The sequence below is a fragment of the Octopus bimaculoides genome, chromosome Z (genome assembly GCF_046866305.1).
Source record: "Octopus bimaculoides isolate indiv1 chromosome Z, ASM4686630v1, whole genome shotgun sequence".
NCBI lineage: Eukaryota > Metazoa > Mollusca > Cephalopoda > Octopoda > Octopodidae > Octopus > Octopus bimaculoides.
This window is the reverse complement of record NC_142944.1, coordinates 10,585,525-10,605,115: the sequence shown is the minus strand read 5'-3', so window position 1 is coordinate 10,605,115 and position 19,591 is coordinate 10,585,525. Positions and strand designations below refer to the sequence as shown.

Below are 19,591 nucleotides of genomic sequence, written 5' to 3'. Positions count from 1 at the left end.
TATTTTCCACTTGTTGGTGATGTCCTGTTCTTACTGTATATTTTTTGGTAATTTGTCCTGTACTTATCACTCATGTGTCTATGTATTTTTCACTCGTTGGTGATGTCCTGTTCTTACTGTATATTTTTTGGTATTTTGTCCTGTACTTACCACTCATGTGTCTATGTATTTTTCACTTGTTGGTGATGTCCTGTTCTTACTGTATATTTTATGGTACTTTGTCCTGTACTTACCACTCATGTGTCTATGTATTTTTCACTCGTTGGTGATGTCCTGTTCTTACTGTATATTTTTTGGTACTTTGTCCTGTACTTACCACTCATGTGTCTATGTATTTTTCACTTGTTGGTGATGTCCTGTTCTTACTGTATATTTTATGGTACTTTGTCCTGTACTTACCACTCATGTGTCTATGTATTTTTCACTTGTTGGTGATGTCCTGTTCTTACTGTATATTTTATGGTACTTTGTCCTGTACTTATAACTCATGTGTCTATGTATTTTTCACTTGTTGGTGATGTCCTCTTCTTACTGTATATTTTATGGTACTTTGTCCTGTACTTACCACTCATGTGTCTATGTATTTTTCACTTGTTGGTGATGTCCTGTTCTTACTGTATATTTTATGGTACTTTGTCCTGTACTTACCACTCATGTGTCTATGTATTTTTCACTCGTTGGTGATGTCCTGTTCTTACTGTATATTTTTTGGTATTTTGTCCTGTACTTACCACTCATGTGTCTATGTATTTTTCACTTGTTGGTGATGTCCTGTTCTTACTGTATATTTTATGGTACTTTGTCCTGTACTTACCACTCATGTGTCTATGTATTTTTCACTTGTTGGTGATGTCCTGTTCTTACTGTATATTTTATGGTACTTTGTCCTGTACTTACCACTCATGTGTCTATGTATTTTTCACTTTTTGGTGATGTCCTGTTCTTACTGTATATTTTATGGTACTTTGTCCTGTACTTATCACTCATGTGTCTTTGTATTTTTCACTTGTTGGTGATGTCCTGTTCTTACTGTATATTTTATGGTACTTTGTCCTGTACTTACCACTCATGTGTCTATGTATTTTTCACTCGTTGGTGATGTCCTGTTCTTACTGTATATTTTTTGGTAATTTGTCCTGTACTTACCACTCATGTGTCTATGTATATTTCACTCGTTGGTGATGTCCTGTTCTTACTGTATATTTTTTGGTAATTTGTCCTGTACTTACCACTCATGTGTCTATGTATTTTTCACTTGTTGGTGATGTCCTGTTCTTACTGTATATTTTATGGTACTTTGTCCTGTACTTACCACTCATGTGTCTATGTATTTTTCACTTGTTGGTGATGTCCTGTTCTTACTGTATATTTTATGGTACTTTGTCCTGTACTTACCACTCATGTGTCTATGTATTTTTCACTTGTTGGTGATGTCCTGTTCTTACTGTATATTTTATGGTACTTTGTCCTGTACTTATCACTCATGTGTCTATGTATTTTTCACTTGTTGGTGATGTCCTGTTCTTACTGTATATTTTATGGTACTTTGTCCTGTACTTACCACTCATGTGTCTATGTATTTTTCACTTGTTGGTGATGTCCTGTTCTTACTGTATATTTTATGGTACTTTGTCCTGTACTTATCACTCATGTGTCTATGTATTTTTCACTTGTTGGTGATGTCCTGTTCTTACTGTATATTTTATGGTACTTTGTCCTGTACTTATCACTCATGTGTCTATGTATTTTTCACTTGTTGGTGATGTCCTGTTCTTACTGTATATTTTATGGTACTTTGTCCTGTACTTACCACTCATGTGTCTATGTATTTTTCACTTGTTGGTGATGTCCTGTTCTTACTGTATATTTTATGGTACTTTGTCCTGTACTTATCACTCATGTGTCTATGTATTTTTCACTTGTTGGTGATGTCCTGTTCTTACTGTATATTTTATGGTACTTTGTCCTGTACTTACCACTCATGTGTCTATGTATTTTTCACTTGTTGGTGATGTCCTGTTCTTACTGTATATTTTATGGTACTTTGTCCTGTACTTATCACTCATGTGTCTATGTATTTTTCACTTGTTGGTGATGTCCTGTTCTTACTGTATATTTTATGGTACTTTGTCCTGTACTTATCACTCATGTGTCTATGTATTTTTCACTTGTTGGTGATGTCCTGTTCTTACTGTATATTTTATGGTACTTTGTCCTGTACTTACCACTCATGTGTCTATGTATTTTTCACTTGTTGGTGATGTCCTGTTCTTACTGTATATTTTATGGTACTTTGTCCTGTACTTATCACTCATGTGTCTATGTATTTTTCACTTGTTGGTGATGTCCTGTTCTTACTGTATATTTTATGGTACTTTGTCCTGTACTTACCACTCATGTGTCTATGTATTTTTCACTTGTTGGTGATGTCCTGTTCTTACTGTATATTTTATGGTACTTTGTCCTGTACTTATCACTCATGTGTCTATGTATTTTTCACTTGTTGGTGATGTCCTGTTCTTACTGTATATTTTATGGTACTTTGTCCTGTACTTATCACTCATGTGTCTATGTATTTTTCACTTGTTGGTGATGTCCTGTTCTTACTGTATATTTTATGGTACTTTGTCCTGTACTTACCACTCATGTGTCTATGTATTTTTCACTTGTTGGTGATGTCCTGTTCTTAGTGTATATTTTATGGTACTTTGTCCTGTACTTACCACTCATGTGTCTATGTATTTTTCACTTGTTGGTGATGTCCTGTTCTTACTGTATATTTTTTGGTAATTTGTCCTGTACTTACCACTCATGTGTCTATGTATTTTTCACTTGTTGGTGATGTCCTGTTCTTACTGTATATTTTATGGTACTTTGTCCTGTACTTATCACTCATGTGTCTATGTATTTTTCACTTGTTGGTGATGTCCTGTTCTTACTGTATATTTTATGGTACTTTGTCCTGTACTTACCACTCATGTGTCTATGTATTTTTCACTTGTTGGTGATGTCCTGTTCTTACTGTATATTTTATGGTACTTTGTCCTGTACTTACCACTCATGTGTCTATGTATTTTTCACTCGTTGGTGATGTCCTGTTCTTACTGTATATTTTTTGGTAATTTGTCCTGTACTTACCACTCATGTGTCTATGTATATTTCACTCGTTGGTGATGTCCTGTTCTTACTGTATATTTTTTGGTAATTTGTCCTGTACTTACCACTCATGTGTCTATGTATTTTTCATGTATTTCACATATATATATGTATACAGACATAAATCTTAAATAAATGGATGCTTAAACACACACAAATAGACAAAGACTGATAGATAGATTGGTAAACACACTGTTGACGACAAAACCACAAACAAAATCAGATACCATGGAAGAAATGTACTGTAATAAAACACAGTAAATGAAGACGGAACACACTCACAGCACCCACCCACCCTTCCCACACACAGACTGTCATTATCAGCCATTATCAGCTGCTGCCACCTCTAATTTAAATCAATTACAATTTATAGAACGATAAATAATAACGAATGGAACATATGAAATATATTACAGATATCTCATATTACACCCACACATATGCATACACACACACACACACACACACACTCATACACACACACTCATACATACATAATACACACTCATACAAGCACGTACATGCACACAGACACACATACATACATACACGCTCATACACACACACGTACACATACACACTCATACACACATGTGCACACTCATATACACTCACACCACATGTGCGCACACACACACACACACACACACACACACACACACACATATGGATGCTCACTATTGCTCTACAATGTGTGGAGCACCTCCATATACTGGCAGGCTTCATAGGGTATGTCTGCTTCCTAACCACTTGGTTCTGAGTTCAGTCCCACTGTGTGGCACCTTGGGCAAGCGTTTTCTACTATAGCCCTAGAGCAACCAAGAACTTGTGAATGCATTTAGTAAATGGAAACTGAAAGAAACCTGTCGCGCGCACACACACACACACACACACATGCACACACACACACACACACACACACACACACACACACACACACACACAAATAAGCACATAAATGCATAACAAGGTGAAAGAAAATAGTACATGAATACCAAAAGTGGAGTAATATGCCTTTATTAAAGCTGCAAAAATACCTCAAAACCATTACTCAGAGTTTCACGTCTCTTTTTGTCGAACAGGAACATGAAACTCTGAGTAACGGTTTTGTGATAATTTTGCAGCATTAATAAAAGTGTATATGTCTCTGTGGCGCAATCGGTTAGCGCGTTTGGTTGTTAACCGAAATGTTGGTGGTTCGAATCCACCCAGGGACGCAACTTTTAATTTTATAGGCGCAGGCGTGGCTGTGTGGTAAGTAGCTTGCCTACGAACCACATAGTTCTGGGTTCAGTCCCATTGCATGGCACCTTGGGCAAGTGTCTTTTACTATAGCCTCGGGCCGACCAAAGCCTTGTGAGTGGATTTGGTAGACGGAAACTGAAAGAAGCTCGTCGTATATATGTATATATATGTGTGTATGTGTGTGTATATGTTTGTGTGTCTGTGTTTGTCCCCCCTAACATCGCTAGACAACCGATGCTGGTGTGTTTACATCCCTGTAACTTAGCGGTTCGGCAAAAGAGACCAATAAAATAAGTACTAGGCTTACAAAAAAAAAGTCCTGGGGTCGATTTACTCGATTAAAGGCGGTGCTCCAGCATGGCTGCAGTCAAATGATTGAAACAAGTAAAAAGAGTAAAATATACATATAAATAATATATATACATATATGCATATATACACACATACATGTACATGCCTACATATATATGTATATATACATGCATGTATGGGTACAGGACGTCAGTTGTCACTGAACACTACTAAGGGTGTAAACCCACCAACATTGCTAGAGATAAGAGCTAAAATGCTCTAATGCTGTAGGAGAAGCACATAAATGTGCACGTATGAGGTCTGATCAACAAGTATGTGGAAAGTTGCCATAGTAATGAAGCTAAAACATGCAGAGTGAAGCTGCTTCGTACAGATTGACTTTGAACTTTGCTGTGCATGCACACTAAGTTTTAACATTCTAGCTCACTTCCGCTGTTTACAGCAGTGCTTGGAAGGGAGGTGTGTAGTGTGTGATTGTTGCATTTACTATGACAAAGTTGAGCAGAGAATCTGCATCAAATGTTGCCAAAAGCTTGGCGATGCCTGCTCAGAGGCCTACACAAAGTTTTGAAAAAGTATTCATCATTCTCAACACAACCAAGGAGATTTTGTGCAACTGAAACCTGTCTCTTTGGTCAGCTGAAAGCAGTTTTGGCACAAACCTGGCAGACATGCATCTCATACCCAAATCTTCAGTGATAAAACTCACAGATGGTGATTTGATGATTTCCTCTCACAGCTGCACGCATATCTACAATGCTTTTCTCAGTTCTGCTGGTTGCGGGTCTCCCAGAATGTTTGTCAATATCGACATTTTTTTGGCCATCTTAGAAATGTCTGAACCACATGTACACTCGTGTGTGGTTCATACACTCCTCTTCATGCACTATCTGCAACTTTGCATCAACCTCTGAGCAGGTATTGCGATGACAACTTTCTCTGTCATGGTCAATGCGACAATCACATGCTACACACCTTTCTTCCAAGCCCTGCTGTAAACAGCAGAAGTGAGCTAGAATGTCAAGACTTAGTGCACATACACAGCAGAGTTAATTTTTGCCAAGCAGCTTCACTCTGCATGCTTTAGCTTTATTACTATGGCAACAGTCTGGCTATTGTTGATCAGACCTCGTATACTCTCATAGGTGTTGTAATCACACAAAACACTGACTCAAGAATTTCTTTGACAGAACGTCCAGTTTCAGCTATTTCCGTAGCCTTCATCAGTAAGGATCACTCATTTTGCTGATTCCAGGCCAATCCTCCTGTCACCAAATATGCATTTACCATAAAAATTTATGAGTGGTTTAGTGGATCACTGATGTGTATAGAAAAATTAATATAAACAGCCATGCACAATGTGATACCATAAAGGAAAGGTATAAACATCACACTGTGCACGGCTGTGTATATTAAATTTTTGTATACACATTAGTGATCCACTAAATCATCCATAAATTTTTATGGTAAATGCGTATTTGGTGACAGGAGTATATATACTGATAGTGGATTAAGCCTGGAAATAACTGAACAAGCGGTCCTGCTGATGAAGGCTAGAGAAATAGCTAAAACTGAACATTCTGTGAGCATATGTGTGTATATTTATGTGGTTTTCCTATAGCATTAAAGCATTTTAGCTCTTATTTCTAGCAATGTAGGTGTCTTGGCACACTTAATTATGTTGAGTGACATATTTTTCCTTTATGGTATCACATTGTGCGTAGCTGTTTATATTAATTTTTGTATATATATATATATATATATATATATATATATATAAATTTAATAATGAGGGTAGAAATTGATATTAATCAATTAAAACCAGTGGTCTAGCATATTTAAAAAACTCCGAAGATTAAAATTATATTACATACAAAATTAAGAGGAATGACCACCAAAAGTGGACTCCTATATGCTAGAAATAGATGCCAAATCACTTCGTGGTTAGGTGATTTGGCATCTATTTCTAGCATATAGGAGTCCACTTTTGGTGGTCATTCCTCTTAATTTTGTATGTATACATATATATATATATATAGATAGATATGCAGGGCAGGGAATCATCAATTAGTAATAAAATTAATAATTAACAATTCTGCCGGGTAGCTCAGTATGAAAAAAACCTTCTTCGGTAAAAAACATTTATAATCATAAATATATAGGGATTGACAGTAACCTGCTTCTCCAACATACTGAGAATTCAGAAATAGCAGTCAAAGAACTACTGATTTCAAAACTACAAATTATTACTCTAGATCGATAGCGATATTTTTGATACACACAGAACAAAAAACAGTAGAGAAGAGTAAAAAACACTTGCCTTTAGTTAATTTAGTACAATTGTTTCACAGTTAAGAGTAAAGAATACTCTATTCTGATCTTCAGCTAAATATTCTAATAAATTTGTTAATGTCTAAATAACTCACGTTAATTTTGACCATGTGAACATCAATACCACGTGATATATATATATATATATATATATATATATATATATATATATATATATATATCTTAATAATACTAAAATTCTAGGGATGTTTGTTTGTACCAAAATATCTCAGAAGTAGTATATTTTATCTTAATTCTTTTTATTTTCATACTTACCTTCAGCAGTGCAGTACAAATTTTTGTGGCATTTGGACCTCTATTTGTTAATGAAAATGAGTAAACAATTTTTGTTTGTTATTTCTTGAAAAAACACATGGCTTTCATGATGTCAACACACATAGACACATACAGAATACACACACGTGTAGTGAATATCGTGGTGTGTCAATCAACACAAACACACATCAGTTATCTGTGACATATACACACAGTCTTCATGCTCTCTAAGAAAAAACAACGTCGACTTTTTGATGTACACAATTTTTTAATCATTTAGAAATATTTTTAACTGAATGTGATTTCAAATATGTAAGTTGGTTGTACAGTAAGTGTTTATATTTTAGCTTTCTTTAAACAGACAATATTTTAATGGTTTTTAAAATTATTTTTGAGTCATTAATTTCCGTAAAATTTATTTATTTATTTACTTTTGTTTTAAAGCGAAAGAGAGGAGAAAGTGAAAGATATATGTAGGTGTATATGAAATGTGTGTGTGTGTGTGAAAGAGAGAGAAAAAGTGAGAGAGGGAGAAAGGGAGAGTGAGTGAAGGGGTGTGTAGTCATGTATACGTACATACATCAATACATATGCATAAATCTTTTTTGTATGTATGTGTGCATGTGTGTGTGTGAAAGAGAGAGAGGGAAAGAGAGTGAGTGAGTGAATGTATGTGTTCTCATGTATGTATAAGTGGCACTCTCTCTCTCTGTCTTACACACACACACTCATGTCCATTTTTTACAGAATTTAACAAACAAAACCAGCTGATCTGGTTGACAGTTCTGAGAGGCAAAGTGAAAGATCACCCTAAGGGAAAACCATTACAAAAATTTTTTCAAGGGCATTCAACATATCTTGGCTCCAAAAATTTGGCTGCTATTTCTAGCACGCCTTTCCACTACATGACAGCTATTTGCGATAAAGGACCCAAAATACCTATTACATGGTAGCAGGGCATGCAAGAAATAGCAGCCAAATCTTTCCTTTTTCTTGGGAAAGGAGCCATTTATGCGTGATTTTGATGTGACATTCATTAAAAGCATGCAAAATAACCTGGAAAATAAAAAAAAAAACCCATGAAACAAAACTCCTTTGCTGGGAAACTCAGACTTTCCAGATGACTCAATGGGTCACGGGTTGTCTACTATATATATATATATATATATATATATACATATATCAAATTAAAAATTTAAAAGAGAGTTTTGACGCTGATATCCATTATTATTGAAATTTATTCCTATGTTAACATTTCTGTATAAGGCTATATTTTACTGTCAAATTCAAGTCAAATATATAATTTACCTTACACATGTGTGTATATATACAAGTAGTGTTGTTTATATTTTATTTTCTCTCTTTGTTTCTTTCTGTGTTCCTTTCTGTGGAAGAGCATAGGCTCAAAACGTTAAAGACTTTTTCACTTCTCAAGCATTAAACTAATACATCTGTTTGTTGTCTAGACCACCTGTCTTCGTCTTTTGTTGTGAATTCTCCCTATATATATATGTGTGTGTGTGTGTGTGTGTGTGTGTGTGTGTGTGTGTGTGCTGCTATCTGTTGGGACCTTTTTGTTGCATGTGTATGTGTCTGTATGTTGTGATGCATATGTTTGACTCTCCTTAGCTCAGTAGTTACAACTGTTACTGACATACAGGTGGTGTCCTTCGTTTCCAGTCTTTCTGTATAAACATGTTGGGCATTGGCAAAATATCATCTTACTTGGAAACAAGTGAGGTGTTGGTGATGGGAAAATCTGCATCATTGAATTCCATCTGATGCATGGAAGCTTGCAAACCTTCATATTAAAATGATGATGATGAGGGAGAAGAAGATATAAGTATATCTATTTATTATTAGTGATGCAAACAGTATTAGTCTCAAAATAGCATTCTGCATATATCTTACCTCACTCAGATATGTTGTTGAAAGCCACAAAACTGTAGTATTCCTCTTAAGGAAAAATGAGTGATAAAATGCACAGAAGTAAATCAGTAGCAGACGGTGATAGATTTGCTAAATCATGATTTCAAAATCATTTTTGAGAATCATCAGCAGTAAGAATCGACTTATCAGCTGCATTCTTAGGCGAATTTCTTGATTTACCAATTCCACTGCTTCTGCTGAACAATTTTGATCTACTGCTGATATACTTACTCTTTTACTTGCTTCAGTCATTTGACTGCAGCCATGCTGGAGCACTACCTTTAGTCGAGCAAATCGACTCCAGGACTTATTCTTTGTAAGCCTAGTACTTAATCTATTGGCCTCTTTTGCCGAACTGGTAAGTTACGGGGACGTAAATGCACCACCACCAGTTGTCAAGTGATGTTGCGGGGGACAAGCACAGACACACAAACACATACACATACATACATACACACATACATATATATATATATATGTAAATGTATAAAAATAAAAAGATAAAGAGAGCAATGGTAAGGTTGGAGAAGTATTTTATGGATAGAGTCTTACAGCTGTTTCTGGGAAGATCCAGTACTTCCCTTCATCGGAGACAGAAAAAATAAAGTAATCCATTATTATATCCATAGGCGGATATTTTTAGTATGAAGTGGTAAAGAGTGTGATGCGCTGAAAAAAGAGAGAACAGTACTTGAAGTGTAGTTTCATTCCAGTAGTAAATATCTGTGTAGAAATCCGTGTAAAGTAATCCTTGTGGGGATAATCTGGAAATAGATGTTGGAACGATATAGCATAGATAGCAGAGGTGAATATATGCCATACTGCGATGGATTTTTGCTTGTTTACTTGAAGAATGGCCAAAGTCAAGTGAAAAATGAGCGGTAATTAGGTCAAGTCATGAAGACAGGGGATGGAGGAGAGATAGAGGTGGAGGATGGTAGCGGTATACTTTAATGGTCAGTTGATCTTACAGGATAGAGGGGATGAGCATATAGAGAGAAGGAGGAATGGGGGGATGAGGTTAAAAGGTCTAGTGAGTAGGAAGGTATGTGTGTGTGTAGTATATAGGTGGTGGGGGTATGAGTGATAAACCAAGGACAGAGATAAAGGGAGAGATGGGTGAGAAAGGTAGTTAGTAGTATCATATTCTAGAATGTAGCCAAACCTATTTATAGACGGTGGAAAGGGATTTATTCAAAAGATGATAAAAGATTAATGTTTTTGCCAGGTTGAATAGGTTGCCTGTTGGGGGTCGTGTGATTATGTTGCGTGATCGTTTGTGCAATTTTGCTTGTGATAGAACTTAAATGTGTGGAAAGAGCGGTGATTGCAGTTGCTAAACGCTTCGTTATATCGATTAAGTAGAGTGGGAGAATTGTGTACAAGTGGATTTGGTAGATGGAAACTGAAAGTAGCTTGTCGTATATATGTATATATATATATATATATATATGTATGTGTGTGTATATGTCTGTGTGTCTGTGTTTGTCCCCGCCACATCACTTGATAACCGATGTTGGTGTGTTTACATCCTGTAACCTAGTGGTTTGGCAAATGAGACCAATAGAATAAGTACTAGGCTTACAAAGAATAAGTCCTGGGGTCAATTTGCTCAACTGAAGGCAGTGCTCCAGCATGGCCACAGTTAAACGACTGAAACAAGCAAAAGAGTAAAAGAGCATATATACGACGGGCTTCTTTCAGTTTCCGTCTACCAAATCCACTCACAAGGCTTTGCTCGGCCCGAGGCTATAGTAGAAGACACTTGCCCAAGGTGCCACACAGTGGGAATGAACCCGAACCATGTGGTTGGTAAGCAAGCTACTTACCACACAGCCACTCCCATGCCCAGGCTTCTTTTCGGCGCTTTATATCTACATGAGATACTTTCTCGAAACAAATGCCACAGTTTTCTGGCTTGCAGCAGTATACGCATGTGAAGTGAGACATACAGAATGATATATGTATTTATAACAGATAGAAGGGTTATGATGAAAATAAGATGCAGTTTATATTATCTTTTCCCTATGTACATTTCCCCATTGGATGTTCCAAGTGAAATTGGATGCTGAATTATGACAGATCACCAGAAGAACACTTTATTGCATTATGTTACCCAGATCAAATAATGCTTGAAGCTGGCGCTTTAAATTCACTAATAGCACTCATACATCTAACTGTACTGACAAGACATATTAATATACATACATACATACATACATACATACATACATACATACATATATATATATGGATGTGCAATGGCCCAGTGGTTAGGGCACTGGACTCGCAGTCGGAGGATCGCGGTTTCGATTCCCAGACCAGGTGTTGTGTGTGTTTATTGAGCGAAAACACCTAGAGCTCTATGAGGGTCCAGCGGGGGGTGGGGGGTGGGGGTGGCGACCACTGTTGTACTCTTTAGCCCCAGCTTTCTCTCACTCTTTCTTCCTGTTTCTTGAGTTACACTGCGATGGACTGGCGTCTCATCCAGCTGGGGGGGGGGGGGGACACATACGCCATAGAAACCTGGAAACTGGGCCCATGAGCCTGGCTAGGCTTGAAAAGGGCACATCATCATCATCATCAACATCGTTTAACGTCTGCTTTCCATGCTAGCATGGGTTGGACGATTTGACTGAGGACTGGTGAACCAGATGGCTACACCAGGCTCCAATCTGATTTGGCAGAGTTTCTACAGCTGGATGCCCTTCCTGATGCCAACCACTCTGAATGTGTAGTGGGTGCTTTTACATGCCACCGGCATGAAGGCCAGTCAAGCGGTACTGGCAACAGCCACACTCAAAATGGTGTATTTTACGTGCCACCTGCACAGGAGCCAGTCCATCAGCACTTCCAACGATCTCGCTTGAATATCTTTACACGTGCCACTGGCACAGGTGCCAGGAATGCGACACTGGGCACAGGTGCCATCACGATTTCGCTTTCGTTTGCCCCAACAGGTCTTCGCAAGCCGAGTTTCATGTCCAATGAAGGAAACGTTGGGATGGGTGCCAGTCATTGAATTTAGTTCGATTTCGATTTCACTTGCCTCAACAGGTCTTCCCAAACGGAGTTTAGTGTCCAATGAAGGAAAGGTACGCATAAGTGGGCTGGCTATACCCCTGGTAGAGGCCTTGGATTTAGGTCTCACTTGGCTTGCTGGGTCTTCTCACCCACAGCATATTTACAAAGGTCTTGGTCAGAAGTCATTGCCTCGGTGAGGCCCAATGTTCGAAGGTCGTGCTTCACCACCTCATCCCAGGTCTTCCTGGGACTACCTCTTCCACAGGTTCCCTCCACTGCTAAGGTGTAGCACTTTTTCACACAGCTGTCCTCATCCATTGTTGCCACATGACCATACCAGTGCAAGATACTTACACTCTGTCGAGTATGCACACTGACATTACACATCCATCGGAGCATACTGGCTTCATTCCTTGTGAGCCTACGCATGTCCTCAGCAGTCACAGCCCATGTTTCACTGCCATGTAGCATGGCTGTTCGTACACATGCATCATACAGTCTGCCTTTTACTCTGAGAGGCCCCTTGTCACAAGCTTAGCTGCGTGGAGGTGTTTGTCTCTCTTTTGTAAACATAAGGACACAGGAAATGTGTCAAGAAGCGGTGCAGCTTCCTAGGCCTAACGAACAGTAGTATTATTCCCTTCAGGGGCCTGTCACATTAAGTTGACAGCATACAACTACTTCAAATTTTATTGTGTCTAGAGAGAGTCATTATGCCAATATTAATATCACATACACTGGATCAATTCCACTCCTTTATTATTAGTCAATTGGTTAAATATCCATTGTTTGTTAAATATCCAACTAATAATCAATCATGGGATTGAACCAGTGCATGTGTGAATAATATTGGCATATTGACTCTCTCTGGACAACAAAATTTGATAGAAATGTTCCATCATTATTCCTTGTGCTGATATGTGGGTTGGAGAACCTGATTGTTAATCAGAAGGCATGGAAGTCCATGCACTTCCAAAGTGAACATAGGAGACTACATGAAGAGAGGAGGTAACGTCCACTCCTATGAAAAACAATGTGCTGGAAGTGGAGGAGAATGAGTGTCCTGGATTGATGCTGTCATCCCGTTTGATGGACCATCATAAGCAAGTAAACAAGGATTCCAAAGCAGATGACATTGCATACAGCTGTAGCAATGACATCACGTTGCAGTTGTGGGTAGTGTCATGATGACATTCTTGGACAGTTGCTGATTATATGTGTTATGTCCTCCACTGAAGAGTTGCATGATTGTTACTTGTGGTTGCATTTGGGGATTTTAAAGTTTTCATGATATATTTTGTAGCTATCTCCTGCTCTTGAATTTCAAAAGCACAGCCTTTGAAATATGATGTAACGGTCATGAGTCCAAGAGAGGCTATACTTTATGGTGTTTTGGAACTACATTGTTACAAAGTCAATTTTTAACTGCACAGTTCTGCTTGTGCCTATCACACATGATTTTCAAGTCTAAGTCTTCAGAATGTTTATTGTGGATCTGGCACATATGCAAGGTAGTATCAAAAAGTCCCCCGGACTAGTTCTGTAGCATGCCAACAGATGGCAGCACACAGTTGCATGTGCAGTGATAGCTAGCAGTGACTTTCATGAAGCAGTGTGCCGAGTGATGTCACTACATTTACTTTGCAAGTTGTGAAATTTGTGTTTTTGTGATCATGTGTATGGTGTAGTCTGCAATTTAGTCATGGACAGGAAATTGGAACAAAGAGCCAGCATGAAATTTTGCGTTAAACTCAACAAGTTTGCTATAGAGACATTGAGCATGCTTTGGCAAGCTTATGGTGATGAGGCAACGGGTCATACACAACATTTTGAGTGGCATAGGTCCCTCAAAAGTGAAAGGACATACCTGAAAGACAATGAGTAATCTGTAAAACCTGCCTTGGATGTCGCCCCCAGAATTGTGGTATTGTGTCATGAGAAATTGTCTCCCAGGGCCAGACCATCAGTCAAGAGTTCTACTGTGACATTTTGAAGCATTTGAGGGAGGACATTTGGTGGAAGCAACCAGATCTGAGGAGCATGTAGAATTGGATGCTTCATGATGACAATGCACCCAGTCACCAAACTCTCCTCAATCGTGAGTTTCTCACTAAAAACAATGTGCTATCACTTCCACAGCTGCTCTATTCACCAGATTTAGCACCTACAGACTTCCATCTCTTCCTCAAGATGAAAATGCAGCTAAAATGTTGCTGATTTAATACCATTGTTGAGATCCAGATCGGAAAAGCCTTCCAGGCTGGATTCCCAAAGTGGAAGGAATACTGGGGCTGGTGCAAGGTGACTATTTCGAAGGAGAGGATGTTAAAACTTAGGTAAAGAAGTTATTCTTTTTATTAAATATAACTAATCTAGGAACTTTTTGATATCACCTTGTATATTTTGGAGATGTATTGGTCTATATTTTCACTGGTACAATATAAAACTAAAATATATAGCCTCATTGAACTTGGAAATTTTTCATGGTTTTTCATGGTTTTCATTTGTTTTGCCATAAAAGAAGAGCTGTTTCCAACTTAGACATAAACATATGCATAAGTGCATACATATATACATACTCACATACATACATACATACATACATACGTACATACAAAGATATGCATACATGTTCATACAACACAAGATATACACATATTTGTGTAATACGAAGGATATGTGTATATGTGAAAGAGAGAGAGAGAGAGAGATAGTGTGTGTGTATGTGCGTGTGTGTGGGTGTGGGTGTGTGTGTGTGTATGTGTGTGTATGTGCGTGTGTGTGTGTGTGTGTGTGTGTGTGTGTGTGTGTGTATGTGTGTGTGTGTTTCTTGCTTTTACTGATATATGGAAATGAAACTTTTTATTCACATTATTTTTCAAATAGTGTTTCTGGAAAAATTTTATATGCTTTGGCAAAAAAAAAAAAAAAAAAAATACATACATGAAAGAAAAAAAATTCCAGCAAAAATGTCTTTTTTTAAAAAAATTCTTAAAAGAAATATTATGTTTAATAACATATTCTTTGTAAAAATAAAGATAAAATACCATTCTGAAATCGAATAAAATAAAATAAAATAAGCAAAAAATAAATTAATAATAATAATGATGATAAAAAAATGGCAACAATCAACATTTTGGTTAGGAATATAAAATTTAATGCTTCTTCAGAAAATTCATTTCTTTCTTCATTTTTTCGTTATTTTGCTTCATGATATCTTATAAAAAACAAAAAATTGATTTTTGTATGGATATTAAAATTTTTGCTGTACCATTTTTTTTTCTGTTATTAAATGTATCCAACATGCTGTGGATTCTATATTTTATTATTTCATTCATTGTAGGACACAACATTACGTCAGTTCATTCTTACAAATCTGGTCGAGAAAGAAGGAACGGTACAGTGGCGCCTAAATCTTGATGCCATTATTACAGATTTCAAAGAGATCATGGCTTTTCCAGAGTGTGGCAATAGTTATCAGGGACCAACTCTGTTTTTAGGCGGACAAAACTCTAATTACATTGGGTATGTTATCATTGATTTTTTTTTTTTTTTTTTTTTTGGGATGCATTATAGTTTTAAATTATTGATTTGCGGCTGACAAGTTCATTCTGACATTTCGTTATCGAAATCCCCTTTCCCATCCTCCACCACCTCCCCAACACCACCACCTCCCCAACACCACCACCACAATGTCTACCATGACCTCTACCACCAACAATGACACTGCTACTGCCGCCATCACCGTCTTCACCACCACCATCATGTCCACTACCACCACCATCACCACCATTGTCATCACCATCATCATAATCATCATTATCACCGTCATTTTGTTGTTGTCATCATTGCTGTGGTCATCATTGCTGTTGTGGTTGCCCTCCTCCTCCTCCTCGTTGTCATCACCACCATCACCACCACTACCTCTGCTGCCATCACCACCATTACAATTGACAGCATAACCACCACCACCACCACCTCCACCACCATCACCACCACAGCCATCACCATCACCATCACCACCACCATCATCATAACCATCACCGTCATCACAACCATCACCACTACTACTACTACTTATACTACTACTACTACTACTACTACTACTTCTACTACTGCTGCTACTGCTACTGCTGCTGCTACTACTTCTACCACTACCCCACCCCACTACTCTCAACACCATCTTAACTACCACCATCATCACCACCACCACCACCATCACCAACATAACCACTATTACAACCTCTACTACTACTGTTGCTGCTTTTACTACTACTACTACCAACACCAACACCACCAGCATCACAACTACTACTACTACTACTACTACTACTACTACTACTACTACTACCAGCACCACTACTACCACCACCAGCACCACAACTACCACCACCACCACGAACAACAACAGCAGCAGCACTACCACAACCACTACTACCAACAGCACTACCACCACCTCCACCACCATGATAACTACCACCGTAATTGGTGTTCCTTTTGCTCCTACTGTTGTTTGCTGCAGGTGGTCTCATTCCACAGAACTCCATCCTCTCAAGAGATATTTCTTTTTTTTTCCTAGGATTATTTCATACAAAAAAAAAAAAAACTAACAAACAAAACAAAAGAAAAAAACAGAGCAAAAAGGGTATAATTTTTGTTTTTATTCATTTCATCAACAAAGGATTTCAGAATATTTAAACATCCACTCCATTATCTCCTTGTGTAGAAAAGAAAGCTCGTCTAAACATTTGTTTTAACTGCGTGTAATATTCTTGCATGGCAGCCATTCTTGTTATTTATTCATGATCCAAAATGGTTACAAATGTGTTTGCAGGAAGGGTTACTAACTGTAATTGAGGTGGCAGCAAATAAAACCCTTCCAAAGTTTTGAAAGCATGAAGTCTGATTGAAAGCAAGAAAAAGAAAAAGGAAATAAATGATGATATGCCAATTTGTGAAGTGTTCCTTTTTTTTTTGTCATAAGTGCAGCGGGCATGGCTGTGTGGTGAAGAAACTTGCTTCCCAACCATGAAATCTTGGGTTCAGTTCCTCTTGGGTGCAGTGCCTCAGGCATGTGTCTTTTCCTATGACCCCAGGCTGACCAAAGCCACGAGAGTGTATCTGGCAGACAGAAACTGAAAGAGGCCTGTCATATATAAAGGACTCCCTTCGGTCATGACTGACCATGGGATTGCACCTAGAAAGTTACCCTCCGAGGCACAAGTCTGGGTAAGGTTGTTTATGGAAGACCAGCAGTCTCCCATGCATACCAGCCTCCCCTCTCCATGATACTGATGTTATCCAAGGGAAAGGCAAAGGGGGCCGATACAGCTTGGCACCAGTGACGTCGCAACTCATTTCTACAGATGAGTAAACTGGAACATGTAATAAAGTGTCTTGCTCAAGAACACAACACACAGCCCTGTCTGGGAATCAAACTCATTCCCTATTTATAGTAAATATATATTTGTGTGTGTGTGTGTGTGTGCAAGTGTGCATGCGTGTGTGTTTGTGTTTGTCTCCCATTCTTGTTTCACAACCAGTGTTGGTTTGATACACAGCCTGTAGTGTTACAGTTTGGAAAAAGTGACCAATTGTGAAAGTACCAGGCTTACTAAGTCTTTCAGGGCTGTGCCCCAGCATGGCCACTGTTCAAAGAAAAAAAAAAAAAGGCAATGTGTAAACCAAACAGTTACAATAAACACAAGCGCTTAACACAACTGACATGGAGGTTGGTTCTGTATATCAAGCTCATCATTATCTTTACTCCAAATGTATTCTTCATCTTTATATTCCTCTAATCTTTCCATGTATGGAAAACTGCTGTCATATTCAGATTGGTGCTCCTGCTGGTCTTCTTTCTCTTGTTAACCAAATTAAAAAATGAATTTCTAATATTATTAACCCTTTTGAGACTGCCCTTAACTCTGTGATCTGAACTTTCTGTTTTAAAATGATCTAAATTAAAACCTTCAATCAAAATTCTATAATGATGAAGTTATTTTATCGAATTCTTCATTATTTTCAAAATTAATTGAAACAAAGCCAGTGTATTTCAACAGAAATATGGTAAGAAAAGGGTTGATTATTTTTTTGCAACCGTGAATCTCGAAGCAGATGATAGAGAGCTATTTGTTGTTGGCACTCCGTCGCTTACGACGTCGAGGGTTCCAATTGATCCGATCAACTGAACAGCCTGCTCATGAAATTAACGTGCAAGTGGCTGAGCACTCCACAGACACGTGTACCCTTAACATAGTTCTCGGGGATATTCAGCATGACACAGTGTGACAAGGCTGACCCTTTGAATTACAGGCACAACAGAAACAGGAAGTAAGAGTGAGAGAGAAAGTTGTGGTGGAAGAGTACAGCAGGGTTCGCCACCATCCCCTGCCGGAGCTTCGTGGAGCTTTAGGTGTTTTCACTCAATAAACACTCACAACGCCCTGTCTGAGAATTGAAACCACGATCCTATGACCGCGAGTCTGCTGCACTAACCACTGGGCCATTGCGCCTCCACAGAGAGCTATAAATAATAGAATATAAATATTGGGCTGAAAACCCCTTTTGGATAGAAAAGTCAAAGGCTGCTTGAGTAGGATTTGAACTCACATCTCTTGTCAACATCTATTATTTAAAACTGTGTATGTGTGCTTCAAGATACACTATTCCCCCACTCCCACCTCCAAAAGAATTATTTCTTGTTTTCTTGGAAGTTTATAAAATTCTTGTGATGTTAACATTAATCCTCTTGTCAGTTAAACTCCAACATTTCTCTTATATTTGGGACATTCTTTCTTTATCTTCATTCTATAAACACTTCCATGGTTCTTGATTTGCCAAACTTTCTCTTCTAGTACTTTCTCTCAATCTTTCTGTTAATTCTTGTCTTTTCATTGTTCTTGTCCACTCTTTGGTGGTGCATATTCTTGAGCATCTGTTATATGGAACAATCTCTCTTGCTTTCCAGATTAAATATAATCTTAATTCTTTTAAATTTTGCATTGATCGATCAGTTTATGATTTTTAAGGTGGCTTTTCATTGGATTATTTTTTTTTTAATATTCTTTATTTCTTTTTCTTTTATAACACTCAACACACTAAGTGGTTGCTTAATGCCTGTTTTATTGCTGGTTGTTTGCAAATGAGAATTGCAAATCTGTGACAGGAGTAAAATTAGAATATGAATAGCACAAACATAAATGAAGTGGTGGAAAAAACAAGCTTAAATTACAATAAAAAAAAAACAGCATCAGCAATAACAACAAGAGCAGCATTTCATCTTTTGCTAGTATGGTGGGGTCAGTGGATGAGGGGA

At 37.8% G+C, this 19,591-nt stretch overlaps 1 protein-coding gene across 1 annotated transcript in view; it reads left to right on the top strand.

Annotated features, from left to right (window-relative positions):
* LOC106873611 (sn-1-specific diacylglycerol lipase ABHD11) overlaps positions 1 to 19,591 on the top strand; it is a 229,817-nt gene that overhangs the window by 192,698 nt on the left and 17,528 nt on the right. The window contains exon 5 of the mRNA XM_052973734.2: positions 15,617 to 15,798. Coding sequence (XP_052829694.1) covers positions 15,617 to 15,798 — 182 coding nt within the window. The remainder of the gene's footprint in view (positions 1 to 15,616; positions 15,799 to 19,591) is intronic.